Raw genomic sequence first — 20763 nt, 5'->3', positions numbered from 1 at the left:
CTCTCGCCAGATCGACAAAATGAAAAGCCTAATGTACTAAATATTAAAATATATTAGGTAAACAATCACTGATGCATTCAGTTCATAAATCCCACCACATGCATCTCATCTACATATTACAGTAGCTACTTTTTATAATAACAGTTACAGTATTCAGCACTGAAATGACTTAATATTGAATCAAATGGCCCAGCTCTAGTACACACTTGCTCAGGGTGTTAAGGGTTTTTGCCAGAGTATACTGCTGCCTCCATGTGGCTTTCATACAGAAAAGGGTCCGACCACAGAAAGTAAATAAGCTTAGGTCTGTGCATTCATAACAGTTGAGTATATACAGTATGGAGGTGGAGGAAAGAATTAGCGTTGCAACAGAACTGTGAAGGGCAGGATTACTAAACAAATAAGCAACAAAAAGAGCATTAAACAAGAAGTCTGGTATTATGAACAATAAGTAAAAGCTGAATGGAGACCAACTGTTTGTAACATGCTCTAATGGGATTAAGCAGCCACTCAATTCAGGATCCCGTTATAAAAATAAGAATTATTAGGTGATTACTTGCAGAGACACACCCTGATCACTGACTTGGCTTTCAATTCAATTCAATTTTATTCATAGTACTAAATCGTCACAAAAGCTATCTCAGGACAGTTTACAGAGTAGGTATAGACCACACTCTATGACTTCTTTATGATTTACATAGACCCAACAATTCCCCGGTAGAGTACGGTGGCAACGAAAACCTTCCCTATAACAGGCAGGAACGCGGGACAGACCCAGCTCTGTGGAGGACGGCCATCTGTCTGCACCGGTTGGGGAGGAAGAAAAGGAGAGAGAAAGAAAGACACAAAGACAGAGACAGCTTTGGCATGAAGATGAAACTAAACAGTCTAAACACCCCAAACCCCACAGATGCAAACTCACACATTTCATTGTACAATAAACCTTTAATAAATAGTTTGTCATTAGTTTCCCATATTTACATAATAACCACCATTTACTTATGTTGCCATACTCATTTCTTGGCTAATTTTAGGCACACAGAGAGGGGTTTCAGGCCACAAACCACATCGTACTAAAAACAGGAGTGGCTAGCAGGTAAGTCTTGAGAAATATAATAATAATAATAATTGCACCATACAACCAACTAGACCAAGAGGTGGCTGTCTCCTTGAGCAATAAATATATACATTTGCTGTACGTAAAGATGATTTTTTTGTACATTTACAGTCGTCTGCTTGAAAGCTGTACGAGTGCACATGGGGCTGGTGCAGAATCTTACCAATAAGTAGGATCTGAATTTATGGGTTTTCCAATGTGTTGGTCCATTAAATGATACATTTTTAAAACAGCATGATATTCAGGGATTACATCCACAACAATGTCCTCCTGTCTAGTAACGCCCTCTCTGAAATAATAAAAACTCTGACAGGTCAAGTCAAAACGTTGGGGGTATAGTGTGGTCAACATGTACAGCTTTGCTTGGAACATTCTGTGACTTTTGTTACCGATAAATCTGAGAAAAATGATCAAATGTAACCAACCGCTGTGAAATGATTGTTGTTAAATTAAGATCCGAGACCGAAAAATAGATGGACGGCCATTCGATAGTTTACCATCTAGCCACAATGTTGAGAAGATTCCTAAAAAAAAAAATGAATGGATGAAGTTTTAAAAAAACTATATATATATATATAAAAAAAAAAAATAGCATTAAAACTTAAATCTGCAGCCAAAGAAATTAAGACAAGAGAAAAACAAAGAAAACAATCCAAATCACTCAAGTGCGCAAACACACGTACACACACACACAGTATGAAAAAGAAAACAAAAAATATTTGGCACAAAATATAACGTACATTTCTCTTCAGAAAGATGTTAAACAGCATGAAACCCACTGTTAGCATATAATTCAAATCAGGTTGTGATTTGGCGATTTAAACGCACTTTAGGCATTTACCAATTGTTTGAAAATGACCATTAGGATAACCGACCTGTTGCTAACAGTATGTGAACAAAGGGAACACAGTGTCACTGATGCGAAGCACCAAGCAGTTCCAGACCTGCAGTTCATGTTCAACCTGCGCCATCTATTGGCAACAAAGCTAACGGCAGCAATTTAGACTGATTTTGTGAGTGTGACTGAAAGGTTGACACCAGGCCTGTCACTTTATCCAAACATTAAGCTCGAAAGAATCCAAAATAAAGAGAGGGTCCGTTTGCCAAACTGAACTAAACCATATTTGCCAATGAATCCTGGGACTTTCACAATGCTCTAAATGTCATCGTGTAACCTCTGTCTTCCTGGTCACTTTGTACATTTCTATCTGAAGATTTAATTTCCACTGGAGTGGAAGAGAGGATGAAAACTGTAGTTCTAATCCTATTTGTTTTTTTATTTAATGTGGCTTTGTGTTGTTTTTATCCAATTCTATATTTCGGTAATTGGCATTGGTAATTGAGGATGCAAGCATTGTTATTTTTATGAATGAATAAATTGAATCTTGAACCGTGAGTGACACTGTAAAACCTTAAAAACACACATCACCTTTTAAAAAGAAAAACCTGCAGCTGTATTATCAGCTAAAAAAATGGAGCGGCTGTTACTTTCCTTGCCTGTAGGGGGCGGCAGACATCTTTTCATCTACACGACCAGTTGCAACATCCTTTTAGTCATATTCAGTAGGTGGTGCAGGTTGGCATTTACAGAACAGGTCTGACAATGAACAAATGGCTCCCTGTTGTGGAGGATCTTAAGCCTAAGAAATGAGAGACTGTGAGCTAGAAGCCTGTTCTTTAAGGTGCTTCACATCTAACCTCTCTACCTGTTAGTTATTGTTTGGGAAATGTGCAGGGCCTGTCAATTAAAGTTTGTATGGAAGCTTAGATGTCAAAGTTTCTGTAGAAGCGTTTCATTGAGGTATTTCCAATGCAGATTTTTTTTCCACCACATTACATCACACTTAACCTTTGAACTATCTACTGCAGCAGCAATAGTGATATTTTGTGTAACCAAATGATATTAGTTCAAAAGACAGTGCCGACACTGACATGCTGATAGAAACGCTCTAACTCCAAATGGTCCAGAGGCTTTTAAAATAAAACCATGGTTCTGTAAGCGTTAGCCCTGATGGTGATAAATGTCAGGGGGGAAAAAAAAGGAATAAAAAGTGTGTAATGGCTCCGATGGGAGCGATAGCCTAAGATTACAGAGCCTTCTCAGACCTCAGTCTTCATACAGGTTACGTAAATAATATATATATATCTATATATATATATATATTAAGTCACTTCGAGGCAACATTTGTTTCTTGAATAAAAACTTTAAGCACAACTAGCCTTCAGTTTTAACAGAAAAATATACAACCAAAACTGTACTACTAATCTAGAGAATGGCAAGTAAACATTGAAAAACAGTTTCAGCTAATAAAGTGGTCTCTCTCACACACACTTCTCTGTAAGAAGTGTGATGTTTAAACAAAGTGTGGTCTCACAAAGCTTTTTATAACTGAACTGGTTCGACCCATCCTGACCTTGATTAGGCAGCGCCTCTCCCCACAATGGTTTGTGTACAGTTGCTGCTGTGCATTCAGAGGAAGAACTGTGTTCCCTTCTCGGATGCTTTAACCGTGTTTGCAACGACACGAATCAGAACAGAAGTTAGCTTGTGAAGGACCATTAGACAAGTGGTCAACTAACTGTTTGTCACACTTTCATTGGACAAACAGACAAAGTTGCCACTTCTCTGGCTACAGAGGAATATGAAGAATCACACAGGGATTTAGTAACATTTGAGACCTACCCCACTCGAACTCTAAACCAAATCACTTGGTTCTGCTTTGCACCAGCTGTTGTATGCTCCACTCTGTTAATGCTTTATGGAAACCAAGGAATAGAGTCCGGCTCAGCCAAGTCACACACACCTTTCCACTGCAGCCCAAAAAATACTCAACACACTCTCTTTGTACAGTGTCTTCAGAAAGTCCTCACAATACCCTGCTTTTTTAAAAAAAAAGAGAGAGAAAGGGCTGCTAAGGAATGAGTGTCCACGTTTGTGCTGTTGACACAAACACCTCTTTATGGCACTTGAGTCCGACATGTGCCTGAGATGTGTGTGTGTGTGTGTGTGTGTGTGTGTGTGTGTGTGTGTGTGTGTGTGTGTGTGTGTGTGTGTGTCCATGTCTGCGGGGGTGTTGGGTCGGAGCGCTGTCTGCCCCCCTTAGCTGTGGTTATACACTGCTGTCGTCCAGCAGCGGCTCCTTGCCCTCGGCTCCGCTGCCCTGAGGGCTGTGGGAGTGACTCTGCGCCCCGTTGCTGTGCTTCTTATAGGCTCCGGGCCTCATGCCAGGCCCCGTGTGCTCAGGGATAAACAGGGCCACCAGCAGAGACAGTAGCACTGAGCATGCACCAAACAGGAAGGGAGGACCAGGGATGATGGCACTCTAGAGCGAGAAATATTCTGTTTAAGTACAGCTACCATATATACAACATATGATTTGGATTTTGTAACGGTATCATGTAACTACCTCATCGGTGGGGTTGGCCATGTTGGGTTTTACCCCTTTCTCGGAGCCATCTGTGTCAGTCAGCTCCACGTGGAACAAGTAGAAGACAAAACCGTAGAGAGCAGGGCCCAAACCGTTACAGAGACCCCGGATTCCAGTAATCATCCCCTGGACAACGCCTAGAGGCACACAGAGATAAACAGAACGTAAAGGGTTTGGATGAAAAAAGATCGAGAACCTCTGACCTAAACTATGACTACAGTAGATAACAATTTACCGATGTGTACTTGCGTTTATCCCTCCTCTTTCTAGTATATTAGTGCGCAATGCTTGAGCAGATGCACTCTATGTCAACAAATGAAAGGCAGAGGACTGAAATTCAATACTTTTTTATGTACTGACAAATGTGTCTTGCACCTAAAACAGACACTGTAAAAAAAAGCCCCTAAATTTAGCAATGAATGCATCAAATTCTTATTTTTGTTCACGTATACTGTGATTATATATTCAATAGTTTAAATAATAATTTAATTTAATTTAGCTAATCTTAGACTGAATTTATTTGTGCATAAAGTTTGTATTCAAATATAGCAGTTTGTGTTCCAACAAAATACACAAGACAAAGACTGGTGCAAAAGAGGGTGTGAGATGTTAACAGTAAAGTAACTTACCTTGTTGGTCGGGGTCTGCATTACGGGACACGATAGCGCTGATGGCAGGGAAAGTGATGCTGGACATGGCTGCAACCGCTCCGGCAGCCCATATCATCCTACAACCAACAACACACGCGTGTTAAGGATACAAACAAAACTTTATTTAACCTTTCATAAATTGTGAAACATTTGCTTCTGCAACCAAACTGCAGCTATAAACTAAGGCAGAGAGACAGACTAGAAGTAATAGATACTGTTTGTGTTTCTAACCTGGAACACCTTGACCTTTATTTAACTTAATTTCCAGGGTTAAGACATGTTGTGATTGTTTTCTTTCAGGATCAATAGATATTCCCCTCCAGGCCCCATCAAGAGGAACTGATGGGTTGTTATGAAGTGAAACTGATCGTGTGACCTGTTAGTTTGGGTGGGGGCTGTTAAGTAAAAGCACCTTTTCTTTACATTTACAGGTGTCAAGTGATTGAAAACACAAAAAACAATTTTTTTTTTGCTGTTTTGAAAGGGACTGAATCTCAAACTGTGAATTCCAAGACAGTAAATTGCCTGTGCACACGTTAGAAAATAATTTTACAGTAGTCAAACAAAATCTTTTTGAGTTAAAACACTATATTGATGCTTTTAAAGAGTCTCACTTATCAGATAACAGTGTCACCGTGTAGGTGGTCACAATACTTTTGATTAAGGCTCTGCTCCCCTCTGGTGGGTCGTCAGGGCATTACAACAACAGTGGAAAATAATAGAAATTATAATGCAAAAAAATAGTGCCTGAATTATTCATTGAGGGATTGAGCCTATAAAAACACACAGGATTTGGTAACATTTAGATTTGAGTGATTCTGATCGGATCAGGCTTCAGGTTCTCAGAATATTATTTGAGAGCACTCAACACTGAAAGCATATTAACACATTTTCAGCAGATTTGACATCCACAGACAGTTCTCAAAGTATTTTGTCGTTCTTAAATAGATAAATAGAAATACTCTTTACTTGCGATGCACAAATTAAATATTTGCAGGGGTTGAATGAGCTACCATTAACTTGCCCACACTTTTGAAACTGAGCTCCATGGATACAAGTAATGCAGATGGAGGCATGGAAGGTCAAAAACGTTGCTTTGTGGCATCAAAAATCGAATTTGTCTCTGGTTCCTAGTGTGTGCCGCCTCTGTCCTCTGTTTTGGAAAGGTGTGTGTGAGAAGTTACTGACCAAGGCTGTGAGCCGAAGCCGTACCACGCCAGCTGGAGGATCTGGAAGCCGAGGCCGAGCAGGATTGTGTTCTTATTCCCTATAGAACGCATCAGGATCCCCAAAACCACAGTCTGCAGAAACACAGCACACAGATGCATACAGCTCTAAAGGAGGCATTATATTAAGCAATGCAGCAAATAGTTTGAATAATTTTCAAATCACTCTTGAATTTTGACTCTTGCATACAGCTGACATGATTAATCTACGGACATTAAAATCATCTGCAACAATATGTAAAATTATTTCTATATATAAATCGTATATTTTTTAAATTGTACACTAGCTCTATGCACTGAAAAAAAGTGTTGCTTTTCTATTGTTATTTCTGTCTACTCTGTACTAGAGCTATGATCGTGCCCAGAAACTCAGGCAGGACCTGACAAGAACCCAAATAGAAAACTCTGACCCAAGCCTGAACCCAGGCGGCTGTTCTGGGGCTGAGCCCGATTAGAAACCTGAATTCTCACTGATTTTTTATCCATGCATGTCAGTTGAACAGGGACATGTGTGACAACCTGACCCGACTCAAGGCCAGTTAGATTTAAAGAGATTACAGCCCGGCTCGAACAGATCGGGCAGAGAATCAAACCTCTGCTCTGTACACGCATCTATCCCACCCGTCTGTCCTGTTGCACTTCCTGCAGTTTCTTTCTTTTTTTCCCTGTTAAAGTTTATTTTTTGCAAGTCGGTATGCTGTGGGCCTACAGGTTGTTAAAAAAAAGTGATGCAAATTTGTAATATACAATATGACTTGACTTATGACTAGACAAAACGATTACAAGTAACAATTCTAAAATACCAAAAACGAGGAGAGGACAGCTCAATGTTATTTATTTTACAGCAAAAGTTTATTACCTGGGCTAGTATTGAGAGGATCCCCACAACAGCAATGAAGGCAGCCACCGTCTCTGATGTGAAGCCTATGACCTGAGGGCAACAGAGCATTCAGATAACACAAGTTAGGACAAGACAAGCACAGTCAGAGTCTGGCCTTCACCCATTTTTCAATACAAAAGGGAGAAGGGGGTTTGTTTGTGGCCTTTTGTAAACACATGCTGTTTACTACTGCATCGTGGAACAAAGAAAAAGGTGCTCCTCTTTTTCATCCTCTTGTATTTAGGTCAAATATGCTGCCCTTTATCTCTTTCGATACATGCAGCCTCAGGAGTAGGGCAGCTGGTCCAAGGTGTGTATCATTTCTGACAATGAATTTGGAGAGATATATGATAAAACAACTTCGGCACAAAGGGGACAGGAAAGTGTAGAGTAATGCTAGCTTCAGATCCTCTTTGCTGTCTTTTTTAAGAAACTGTGTGTGTCAGACTTGCCCGACTGGTTCGTCTGACACTGTTGACATAAACTAAACAATCCTAACTGTAAGCCGCTTGTAAAAGGAGATCACATCTCGTCAGTTTATCCCCAAACTGACGACTGCTTCCAGATGCTACAGTACTGTAGAGTATGGACTGGAAGCTGTCCCTTTCTGGTTTCTTGTGCTTATTAGTTTCCCTGTGTTAGCATTTCGCTGAGACACCGAATGAGTTTGCTCTACTTATACACACACACACACACTGAAACAGGATGTTCAGCAAACCTGCCTGATCCAATCTTAAAGGCAAAAGTGTGTGTTTGTCAGAATTCCCTGTTATTCTGAGATTATTCCCCGAGCCAGTAGCAATTTCAGCCTTTTATTAATTAGCAAAACAAACAGCTTAAGTGTGATGCTGCATATACAACATGCACAAATTTATACCAAACTGCATTGCCCTTAACAAACCACCACTTCACCTAAAAAAGCAGTGTCTTAGATTCTGAATATCACCACAACGCTTGTGCTTCTGTATTGTACCACATAGAAAAGGGCTGATGATGTTGACTGTGAATACAGTTTACGGTTGAATCCTTCAATAACAAATCAATGTCACATTTGGAGGTGGTAGGAAGTGTACCTGCTGCTGCGTAAACAATGTTTGTCTGGATAACATATTTTTTGAAAATGTGTAATCAAGAAAGTAGAGCGTTACCTGTCTTAGATAGAGGAAGAAGCTGGAGTACTGGCCGGCCTCGGGGAGGTAGGAGAGAAACACTGTGATGCAGATGAGGAGCACCGTGGAGTCCTGGCCCACCTTACGCAGAGACTGGCCAAGAAAACAGCAAGAAGAGTTGAACTTGTTCATAGATACAGTGTTAGATTTGAAACATGAGCAATGGCAGTCACATTTGTGACATACTGACTTACTATCGTCCCCTAATAATCCTAAATAAGACATTGTGTTAAAATACCCTTGTTTTGTTTCTGTGCTGCACTGCGGTGGCGGGACTGTAAATGGTAGATGGGCTGCATTAATATAACCTATAACCTTGCTACCTTACCGGACAAAGGGATTTACAAACTGTCTCTCATTCACACACATATATTCATACACCATGAGATTAAAGGAATACTCATTCTACCTTCTGAGTCACACCAACAAAAAGTAACTTTGGAAGATACTAACGTGATTTGTCACACTCGGACTGCTGACTATAATTCTTGAGATATACTGTGAAATATATATTTGCACAGGACACGGGCTGTGGGTTTTCTGCCTTGTCACTTACATTGGAAGCAGATTATAAAAGGATATTTTAATGGGCAGTAAGAACAAAAAGAATGATTCCAGAGAACATAATCTGTTTTAGTGCAAGTGTTCACCTTCCTGCTGTGAACGCACAAATGATGAAGAAAAAAAGTCAATTCCTTCGCACACTTATATTGGCGTCTGCACATGTTCTATGAAATACTGAAAAAATGTGTTTGGTGCTATAAAAATGTGGGAAAGCATCATGATTGACAGCTGTGATAGACTCTTGCTGGGATTGGATGGGAGGGTAATCTACTTGTGTACAATGTAGCACAATTAGACTTCATATTTCACAATTATTGTTTTCTATCAGGATGTTTTTATGATGTTGGTATTTCCCACCACTCTTGAAGGCAGCATCATGTCACATTTGTGTTGGAGTTTGTTGCAGGAAACAGTCAGCTGTTACACAAACTCCTGGGCAGTTAAGTGTTTTGTTTTTTAAAACTCTCTTGTGGCAGCAACATTGGCACAGAGGTTTACTGTATGGGATTCCCACACCGTCTCATCACAAACTGTAAAGTCTGATCACCAGTTACACAATAGGCCACCGCAGCGTGACATCGAGATGCGTACGAATAAAGGAATCTGGCTGTGCATCATTGCATTGCTATGCAGGAATTAACGATGAAAGAAAGAATTATGTTCAAATTTTTATGCGATTGAAAGAATTTATTTGTGGGCGATGTGCCTTGCATGTAATTTGCAGCACTATCAAGTGTGTTCCCAGCATGACGCTCTTCTCTATAACGAAAAACATTACTGTAAAGAAAAGCTTCCACTCAATAGCTTAACAATAAATCATTAACTAGCCAAACATCATTTTAGTTCCAATGAAATACTAATAACTGATAAAACACACTGTAATCAACTGCTGTGTTGGGGTGCTGGGTCACAACTGATTGAAAATTAACAAGTTTTATGTTGTTACTCACGGCAAAGGGGTCTGCCTGTTCCCAGGAGATGGGTGCTCCCCATGATGCTGGCCTCATCTTCTCTGGCAGCGACTCTGGTACGGCCACCAGGATGAAGCAGATGTCAAGCAGAGCAATGGCTGTGGCCAGGATCACCACCAAGGTGTCACCGTAGGCCACAGACAGGTAGGCTCCGATGGCCGGGCTGGTAACCAGGCTGGCTGCAAAGGTAGCTGATACCTGGAGGGAAAATCAGAGCTGAGAGTGAGCAAAACTTGAAGAGACTGACCTTTTCTTTCATGCAGTTATTTTATTAACAGGAGATTGTTTTGGTCAACCATCTCCTTACCAAACCATATGCTGTGCTCCTCTCATGCTCCTGCGTGATATCCGCAACATAGGCAAAGATCACAGAGAAAGTGACGGCAAAGACGCCAGACATGGAGATGACTGCAAAGTACCACCTGAGAGCAGAAAAGTTTATTTGTTTATACAAATTTAATCTGTAGTTTATTCTGTTGTGTTAAGACTGCATTTTATTGAAAGGTGTTTCAGCTAACACAGGACGAGATAGTCTGTGTTTTGCACTCACCATGGGCTGATCTTCATCAGTGGAATGGGTGCACATGTGAAGAAGACCGTTAGCAGCAAGAAGGATTTGCGTCCCCATACGTCGGACAATGCTCCAATAAGCGGAGCACTCAGAAATGATAATAGGCCCTGGAGAGGGCGGAGACAGAGGTGGAGGAGAACAAAGGACAGAGGCGGATGCATCAGAAAACTGCTGTAAATGGATAACTTGAGTGAAACTACCACACAGATTCACAGGGACTTGCAAATTCTATGAACACAACCAGCCTTGAAACCTGCAGGTTTGAGTCACACAGCTAAAACTCAATTTTAGCTTTAGTTTGTCCCACATTATGACATTAAAGCATTAAAGCATCCAACATTTTCTACAATTATTACCAGCTGCGACAGCTTTTTTGAGTCTGTTTGTGTCATCATGGCAAAATGTGGTCCTGGAGACACCTCCTGTAGTGTGAACTACCACAGAGGCACGATTGGGAGAGAAATCTGGCCCTGGATCTTGATCGGTAATGTGAGCGGTTTACAGATCCTATCTTAAACCTCCCAAACAATTCACAGCCTCATCAGGGTCACGATAATAATTTCAAACATGATGAAATCTGGATGATTTTGTTGGTACTTTCACAATAACCAATGAGAGATTACCGGAGCAGCTGAGCAACACTAACCATCATAACCCTTGTGGCTAATGGCTGGCATACTGCTGTTGACCAATATTAACGGCATCTCCCCAACCATTCTTTTGTCCAGACTTGTTTAGTCTTCTGCTTTTCTTTTGTCAGTAAAGAACACTAGCAATATTTTGCCCCTCGTCAGTCTCCATGTTGTTTGCATCTGCTTCCCTGTGAGATTGCGTGGCAGGGATCACGTGAGGCGGTGCATTGATCCCTGTGGTAAGATCATTTTAATCAATATCCTCTAGTGTGTGCATGTTTGAGAGTCTCCTTGTGTGTGTGTGGTGCAACCTAATTTTAAAAATCAGTTAGTATTTTAAAACTCCTGTAGTCTGAGCCCAGTTTAATAGATTTATCTGCAGCTTGTTTGCAGAATAAATATTTCTTGCTCAGAGCATGACAATGTTTTTTCTCAACATTACAACATTACAAACATGTCCTCTCAAACTTTTCTTAGACGCACATTCCTTTCCCTGAATAAAGACCAGCAATTGATGAGGAAATTCACCCTAAATAGGCTACTATTCTGTGGCCAGCTGGGAACCTGCTAGGGTTACTGGACAGCTTGCAGGTGTTAACATGAAACTGCATTGGTGTCTAGCAGGGCGTCGTTGAAACAAGAGCACACACGCTCAGCAAATCTTCCAAGGGCAAATAAACGCCAGACAAACTTGCTGAAGAAGAAGAATGTTCATCAACAGCAGCTTTAGTACTAACACCAAGAGTATACAGCAGCCGGCATGCCTTAATGTATGGTTTTATGTGAGCAGGAAAATAAATATATTTAATATTTCAATAATACACAAAATCCGGCAGTACAAGTAAAAATGCAAAATCTGACGTTATAGTTATCAGTTTCTTGTGAAGGGTTAGGATAAACAATGAATACAAATGTTGGCTCGTCCATTCAGTTAAAGTCAATAAACGTTAGAAAACACAAAGATGTTGCTTGCGATTGAGATACTGTCAATCGAAAAATGAGTAAAAAATTAGCTGACATGTAGACGGGAAGTGCTTTTGTCAATTTGTGTATGTCATCATTATATTGCTGTCACGAGAGACAGAATATTACATTTGTGTACTGATGTCTTACCTTGACACCATGGATAAGCCCATTCATCAGGAATGTGTGTTGGGGGAATGTCTGGTGTAATACCTGTAGAACAAACACAGATAACTCCACATGAAACCACATAGTCTGAAAAACATTTCAAACAATGACCTACAGAGCTTTATGTACTTTTCAGAGTTCAACTACAACTCCGGAGCAAAACAAGTGTGACGCCACTGGACGGAAAATCTACCAAATGAAGGCGGTTTAAATGAATTAAATAAACCATTAATTCAATAATTTAGGGCTATGTCTGAAAACTAGATGTCGCATTTTCACCATAAGGCAAAAAAAACTAAACTAAAACAAATTCTGGACATTGTACACTGCTTTAAACATAAATATCTGAGCTTTTATGCATTTTCTGAGACCTTACACAGGTATTTGACCCACATGTTGATACATTAATCTGGAATAATATATAGATTTAATGATCAACAATCCAATATCATTGGTGCAAAGACAAAATATCGATACATATCAGCATCTTAATGATTTTGATTTAAAAGTCTGAAAAACCTTCCTCAGAAATATTTTCAAATCACGTTTTCGTTGCCTTGTGTGATATAAATGTGACTGATTGTGTTTATTGGGCAAATGTTATCTTCTCATATCAATCGCAGGCTCCAGAATGAAATATAAGTCGTATTATTGCAGACTTTGTGAAATCTGCAAATATCGTATCGGCCATAGAATCGAAATATCGATGAAACTTGTAAATTACACTACTACACATTACACAAATGGTACATATTTAATTAAATACTTTCTTTCCTCTTTCAATTTCATTAAATCTTAAATGTTTTTTAAAACTATAATAGATTCCAAACTTGTGAGCTTTCCAAATTTCAGCCCCCACAGATTTAAAGGATATCCAACTAAAAGTATCTTTGAATTTTGAGTATACCTGAATTATACATTACATTTAATTTAGCTGCTGCTTTTATCCAAAGCGAGTTCCATTCACACCCAAGCACAGCACAATACCAGCACTATACCTATGCTGGTCTAAAGTTACTCCGACACCTGTAAATAATCTGCTGCCTGGACGTTCAGGCATTTAAACAACATGACTTTCTGACACAGAGTGAAGAGCTCAGGACCACTCGGCCGATAACCCTGGTTGTCATTCCTCATGTGAGAGCTAAAGCGCTAACATTTACACACTTTGGTCTTAAAGGCAACAGACAACCCACGATTGGATTTAAAATACACTTCCAGCACAGTACTCTGACAGGAGTTGCCCAGAACATGTTTTGTGCTCAGGGACGACCCGAGTCCTCCACATTCAGCTGTAACACATCACAACTGAAATTCATCAGGAAAGGTTTTCCTGTAAAGTTGGAGTTGTTTTATTTACACCTGAAAGATAAACTCAGACTCTCCATTGTTTGCGCAGTCAAGTGATCTAAATATTCTCCAGTTTTGTCATGGTTACAGATTAAGTCCAGTCATGCGATAAACACAAATTAGTACTTCTACCTGTTGCAAAACATTTGCTTCCCTCTGCTTTGTTGAGGGTGATCATTCAATCTTTTAGGGAATAGGATTGTGAAACAGTCAGACAGTGTAGCCACAGAGACTAGACAGCTCACTCAGTCTTGATAAAAGAACCTGGCCATAAACAAAGTACTATCGTGGAGAGAAGTAATCCCATCTCTCTGTAAAATGTATTGTGGTATGCAACAATAACTGACAGTGACTTTCACTTGGGGTTTTTTAGATAAACTGTTTTGCTGAGAAACTGCTCTGTTATCAAACTTTAAAAATGCTCGTCACTGTCACTTTTTACCCGGCCGTCCAATTACACACAATGGAGGAGAGGCAAGACAAATACCACAAAGACCAACTGTCACATCCTACATGTACAAGAGCCAAACAACAACAAATGAACAGACCTTTTAGGGCGCACTCACACTTGGTATTCGTTCCATGCCCAAGCACGATTCACGGCTGAAGTCTAGTTCGTTTGTGCAACCATGCACATGTCTAAGCATACAGTGAAGATCAAAATTAAAGGACAAATGATTTGATTTATTCTGAAATACGTTTTTTTTTTTTTATCGTTCAGAATTTGATAGAATATCCCCTGTGGCTATACAACTGCTATACTAGTGTCTTGTTGTTTTAATAAAGGCATCAACATCAACAAAAACCTTTATTTTGTGAAAGAAAAAAAAAAGTGAGCAAAATTAGAGAACACTTTCAGATACCTCCAAATTTTTGGTGTTAACCTGGCACCTGGTGACAATTTACTTAATTGTTGGACACACTTTATTTATCAGGGAGCTCTCCCGGTTACTTTGCAAGATGGCAAGCTGCTCTAAGGCGACTGAAATCCTCTGACAGCAGCTTGTCCAGAAGAAGGAAGAATGTGATTTCAAGAATATTGAAATTTTACAAGGACACAGATTCATTTCATTCCCTCAAAAAGGCCGGCAGTCCACATACAACACGCGCACGAGAAGACAGGATTATGCAAAGAAATAGGTAATCATTTCAACACTGCAGCGGGAGTTGCTCGCCAGTTCAGTGCTGATAAGGGCAAGGATCTGTCTCAGCACAGTGTCCTGTTGTTTAAGAAAATTTGGAGTGAAAGCCCACTCTGCAGAGACCAAAAAGAATAAAAAGGCTTATTTGTGTCTGATGGGAAACAGTAAGACTGAACCCAAAGTGTGTAAAGAAGTCGGTTAAATTTGGAGGAGGAAGTGGCAGAGTCCTGATTTAAATCCCATAGAGAATCTTTGGAAAATCCATGGCGACAGAGTAATGGCTAATAAACCCATCACAGTTACTGAACTGTGGAAGAGACTGAAGAAGAATGGACAAAGCTTAAACCAGAGCAGTGTGAGAAACTAGTGATGTCCTGTGGGCGCATATGTGCTGAAGTCATTCAAAGCTGTGGCCTCTACACTTCCTATTCAGTTTTTAATCCTATAGCTCTAAGAATACATTGTTGAAATCTTCTCTTCTGACACAATGGTAAATGTTCTCTAATTTTGCTCCCTGTTAAATAAAGGTTGTTGTTCAAGTGCCTTGGTTTAAAAAAAAAAAAAACATGCTAGTACAGCAGTGGTATAGCCACTGTGGATATTCTATCAAATGCTGAACAACAAAAAAATGAGAATATTTCAGAATAAATCAAGTATTAATAATTCGTTATTTATATATATTATATATATATATATATATATAAAATTCTCAGTGCAGACTGAGTCTTGTCAGCAGGGACGGAGGGATCAACCGGGCCAAGAGTGAGAGCGCCCTAAGTAATCCAGAAAACTGAGATATTCAACATTTATATTGTAGAACTCAGATGTGAAGCACTTTATTTGACAAAAGTATGGAATGTTTTGTTTGCAAAAAAATAAAAATAGGGCAAAGTTGTTGGTGATTATCTATTAATGTCTTAATCATTGCAGCCCATCAAGACTACACAACCCTCTACATTAATAATACATTTTTTAAATATAATGTTCTTGGTATTTGGATACTGATTAACATAAAAAATACAGATATAGAAAATATAGAAAAAGTTTACTTTGTGTATCACTGTCTTGGCATATATAGAGGCCAGGCACTGTGTGCTTGCTTTGTGAGAGCAGAGGGGAACGAGTTAAAATCTGTGGTATCCAGTTCAAAGTCCGAAACTTCAGTGTGTAACAAGTACGGAGCACAAGTGTCATTGACACTGGTGTGGGAACATGAAGCCTTAATTTAGGACATGTGGAGTTTCACTGAGTCTGAATAAAAGGATGTGGTTATTGTTTAGGGGTACAGATTGAAAGGTTGTGGCACGGCTAGGAACCTCCTCTATTCCTCTAGAGTCAGTTACCCAACACACACAGACTGGGAATGCTCAGTGATGACTGTTGCTGCTGGATACTAATGAAGCAGCACTGGGAGCAATGAAGCAGCCCTTCTCATCTTCAGGCGCCCTCTGATTAGTCCAAAATGCAAATCCTGCCTTCACCCAGGGATCTTGAGGGTAACAAACTCACAGTAATTAATGCTTTACAGTTACATGTACAACCACCTCCTCAAACAAGAGACTGCTGAAAAGCATGCGTTGCATAAGCCTGTCTGGTTCACATCATGTGGTGCACAGATGTTTGCTTATCATTTGTTTGAGACAACAGTTTCAACCCTATTTAATTCATGCTAGTAGAGAAACTGTTGGTTAAAAAAAAAACAACTGGACAGGAATTCAATTAATACCGAGTTTGGCAGAAAAATGGAAAGCTACAGTCAAAAAACAAGGAATACTATTTATACACAAACCCTGCTGGTGTGAAATAAAGCATGTCATTATGATGAGTCATCTTAGCACTTCGCTTAAAGATGTGATCTGTTTTTGAGGAAATGATCATCTGTGTTTTTTAAATATTTGCTGATGATCTTCTGTTGCCAACATTATTCAAAAACACATTACAAATTGGAAAGATAATCTTCTAAATAATGCTGTTCCGTGTTGCCTGAAGCAAATACGTAAACTCTGCAGTGCACTGAGGTAAATGTATGGCGTGGTTTGCCTGGCCGGCGTCTGTGCTGTGACCTGACAACACAAACCAGTGACCCCCTGATAAGCCTTTTCAACAAAGAACTGGTACTCATACAATACAACTATTTGATGCCCTTTTCATATTTCTCAGTCCATTAGCACTTGGCAAAAATATGCAAACACATGCGCACAAATAAACAAAACTGCGTCACACAGGGCCTCCTCGCTCATTTGATTAAGAATTCAATCATTCATAGGTGATGGACACTGACAGTACTTGTGTGATTCCAGTCAATGGGGAATGCCACTCTTTGGCTAGGTGTCCAGAGAATAGAGGTGTAGACGTAGGAATATATTACTTGCTGTTATGTCAGTTTGCATAATAGTGTGTCTGTGTGAGAGTGAGTGCATGTCCAGGCTCACCGTGAGCATCGGGGTGGTGAGAAGACCCCATGCAAAAAACTCCAGGAAGATGACCACCACAGCATGGTAAACACTGGGCTCACCGATTCCCTGAGGCTGGATGGGGACACAGAGACATACAAATAACAAGGTGATTAGCTGAGAAGCAACAAACATTTCACATGCATCAAAGTGCCTGAAAATGGTAACAAACCATAAACTGGAATCAATTACAAAGCAGCATCCCACTAATGAGACAAAGATTCTGCATCGTCTCATTCTGTGGGAATGTCCACAGTTGGGTTACAGTCAGTAAGAAAATGTGAAATATTATTTCGCTCACTTTTAGTATGTAAGCACACTGTGGGAAGTTTTGACTTTTGCCAATACAGTGCTGAATGTTGACAAACCAATAATCATATTAGAATTGCACTGACTGTTTTATTTATTTCTCTCCTTTAATTGAAATACAAATTAATATTTCCTTCACATAACTATTGAAATCTGCTTGCAGTGCACTGCAAGTGTGTCACACGATTTATATGTACACAAATAATGTGATTGCTGTACATAAAACAGATAAAGGGAACTTTTTGAGTAAGGAATTCATGATTAATAATAAGTCCCTTAGGTTAAGTTCACAACATGTCTCAGAAAACATGTTTGTATCCCGAGAATGATAAGAAAATAAAAACATAATAGAAATAGTATTAAAGTTAAAGAAGTTAAAGAAAATAAAGTTGTATATCTGCCACTTGAATAAAGCTGTTTTTTTTTTTTGCTACAAGCTATTCTGAAACTTTTTTCTATTCTACAACACAACGGTTATGGTGCATGCACAGTATAAAAATCCAATCCAAGAAGAAAAAGCGACAAAGCTGCATACATGCCAAGACTAATCCAAAAGCATTCGATCACTGCGTTACTAACAATCCAGTCATACAAATATATAGACAATGAAGTTAAGTTGTTTACATAACATCTGCAATATTGGCTATATTGCCTTACTCTGAAGAATGCACATACTGTTATTCTAAAGTAAGTGTTTCTTAATTTAAATATCACAGCTAGGAACCGTAATGTTAAAATCAACAAGTAGAACAACCAAATATTCTGTGCTATTGTTTACTTGGTCACTGTACACAGACCTATAACTTTAATGAGTAGGCTAAAACACACAGAGACATCCTATTAATTTTCATGATACCCTACTCCTTGGAGAATAAGTCATTTTACTGCAGCGCAGCAAAATTTACTATATAGGATTGTAAGGTCAAAAGAAAACGTGATCATGGATGCTGAGTAGGATCTTTGGCAGGAAACACAGCGAGGTGTGATAATTGTGGTGACTAAAGTAGGCCAGAGCCAACTTAACAGAGACAATAGCTAGCTACTAGTTTACTCGCTCGTGTGGTTTGTCATTTCCCGGCGTGAAGAGGGTGAAAGCCTCACAGAAAACCAGTCTACATTCTGAGTTGGACTGATTGGGTTGCAAGTGGCACAGCAGAGGACACGACACCCTTTTTGTCCCACAGTAAGTTAATGCCTGCACCACCTGCGTAACTGAAGAGGAAGAATCTGTAACCGTCTCATTATATAAATGTTGCAACTTCCTCTCCACTGAAATGACAGCCAGCTACATCTTTAGAGATCCCATTTTGCTATTGACTACGGAGCTTCTCTGTTGAAATTGAAATCTTAATGGCTGGATGGTACAGTATGGCAATAACAAGGAGCTGAACTAAGGACCTCATTGGAAAACAGCCACATCATGCCAAGTGTTTAAAATATAAAGAAACCAGGCTTTCCTCAGGATGACATGAGAGTTTTTGGTTCTCCTAATTATGATTATAAATTAGAGCGTGTGTATGGATACCCAGCATGTTTGGCACAGCTGTCCAACTGATTACATAACCAGCACTGATGCCTCACTGTATTTGTAACAATCCTACCATACTCACTCTTTGGCAACAGCCTAATTTGGGAAGATCATCACTTACTACATCCAAATGATCCACATAAGTAGAATCAGTGAAATGATAGTTAGTTGTTTACTTGATTCATCTATTGAGGAAGTCTGATGCTTTAAGGTAAGGGCACCTTAGGGTTTTTTCATTGTACCAGGAGAAAATAGTATAAATGTATGAAGTATAATAATAAAAAGTATAAAAACACCAAACTGATATCTTATCAATAATTAGCACCGTATTCTTATAAACCACCCTACAGTTATAGGTTTAGTCACGTTACACAGCTGCTTTACCAGTCAATATGTCTGCTTCATTTCAATGTTGACCTAAACGTCGTGTTTGCTTGTTTCATCCAACGTTAGCAAACACTATGTTTACAAGTATTGCCTCCGCCCATTGATGAAACAATTTGCCGACTAGGATATCTTTGTCTTAATGATATGTTGTCTCTTCAAAACAATTGTCAAGGTAGTTTCGTGATAAAACGTAGCTTTAAGCTTTTATTCAATTATCCGGACGTTGCAACAGGATAGAAATAACCCGTATGAAACACACATATGCTAGTAACTTACTGTCAACCTAGCTCCAGTTTGTGCCTCATAGTGGATGCAATGTCACGCGTAATATTAGAACAAACGCGTCATAGCGTTTAACGTGAAGAGCAGGATTAAAAGATAGATGAAGTCATATTCGGGGTAGCTGAATGACTGCGGGAATACAAATAAAAACACAGCTAACGTTGACAGCAGTCCGCTAGCGTTACCTGAGCTGACGTGTTAACGACCAGGGCAAACGTAGGCCGCTGACGTTAGCCAATGCTAGTTCATAGCTAGCTGTGTTAGCTCGGCGGAGCCAGCTAACGGTTCAACGTTATTCGCGGGGCAAACCATCAAAGACAGAAAGCCACAAACAAATGTCACCACGACTGCTGCGTTTTAATGAAATAAAAAGGGGACTAACTAAGTTCAGTGGCTGAGAGACAGTTTAGCTCCGTAGCAAGAGCTGACTTCACGAAGATAAATAAATATTTAACTCACACTTCCTCCATCTTTTATTATAATTTTCTTTGCAAGAAGAATGCTGCGGTTCAGCCGCTTTTTCTTCTTTTTCTCCCCCGTCATTGTTAACTTATGTCCATTCTTGGTGTCAGAGGCTCATCGTCGCACCTACTAAAACTAAAACAATCTATTGATATGGGCTACAAAGCTCATAACACCTCGGCAGTCGGCTCCAGGCAGCTAGCAGAGTGAGTGAGCTATGATGATTTCTCATCCCCACCTCACTTCAACCCTTCTTCCTGGACTGAATGTTTGACCCGCCCTCCCAGTGCAACGCCGCTCAACGATTGGTTACCTGATGAACACGCAAATCCAAACGGCGCGTCTGATTGGCTTAGAAAAACGTTGGTGCTACTGATCCTCAAATGGGGATTTGTGAACATCACACCGCGGGTTCGGTGTTAAAGAGGAAATCCCTTATATGGCGAGAGCTGAAAGTGTACACTATGTTCAGCTACTTCCTCGAACCCAAATAAAAACTATTTATTAATGG

At 39.7% G+C, this 20763-nt stretch overlaps 1 protein-coding gene across 1 annotated transcript; it reads right to left on the bottom strand.

Moving 5' to 3' along the window:
* Positions 1-992: 992 nt before the first annotated feature.
* mfsd14a2 (major facilitator superfamily domain containing 14A2) lies at positions 993-20437 on the bottom strand. Its single transcript, XM_083928352.1, has 12 exons — positions 20250-20437; positions 17264-17359; positions 12322-12384; positions 10556-10683; positions 10313-10427; positions 9985-10203; positions 8450-8563; positions 7281-7352; positions 6384-6496; positions 5175-5272; positions 4525-4682; positions 993-4440 (listed from the first exon to the last, which is right to left on the bottom strand). The coding sequence occupies exons 1-12, from the start codon at positions 20331-20333 to the stop codon at positions 4228-4230; spliced, it is 1473 nt and encodes a 490-aa protein (XP_083784478.1). The 5' UTR covers positions 20334-20437; the 3' UTR covers positions 993-4227.
* Between the last annotated feature and the right edge of the window lie 326 nt (positions 20438-20763).

Source organism: Echiichthys vipera (genome assembly GCF_963691815.1).
Source record: "Echiichthys vipera genome assembly, chromosome: 15".
NCBI lineage: Eukaryota > Metazoa > Chordata > Actinopteri > Perciformes > Trachinidae > Echiichthys > Echiichthys vipera.
The sequence above is the reverse complement of the archived record's forward strand: the minus strand, read 5'-3'. Positions and strand labels throughout refer to the sequence as shown.

Coding starts and splice junctions, on each gene's coding strand:
- mfsd14a2 (XM_083928352.1), bottom strand. CDS start 20,333: ATGACGGGGGAGAAAAAGAAGAAAAAGCGGCTGAACCGCAGCATTCTT. Junction 12,385..17,263: donor TCACCACCCCGATGCTCACG/GTGAGCCTGGAC, acceptor TTTGTTCTACAG/GTATTACACCAGACATTCCC. Junction 7,353..8,449: donor TCTTCCTCTATCTAAGACAG/GTAACGCTCTAC, acceptor TGTTGCCCTCAG/GTCATAGGCTTCACATCAGA.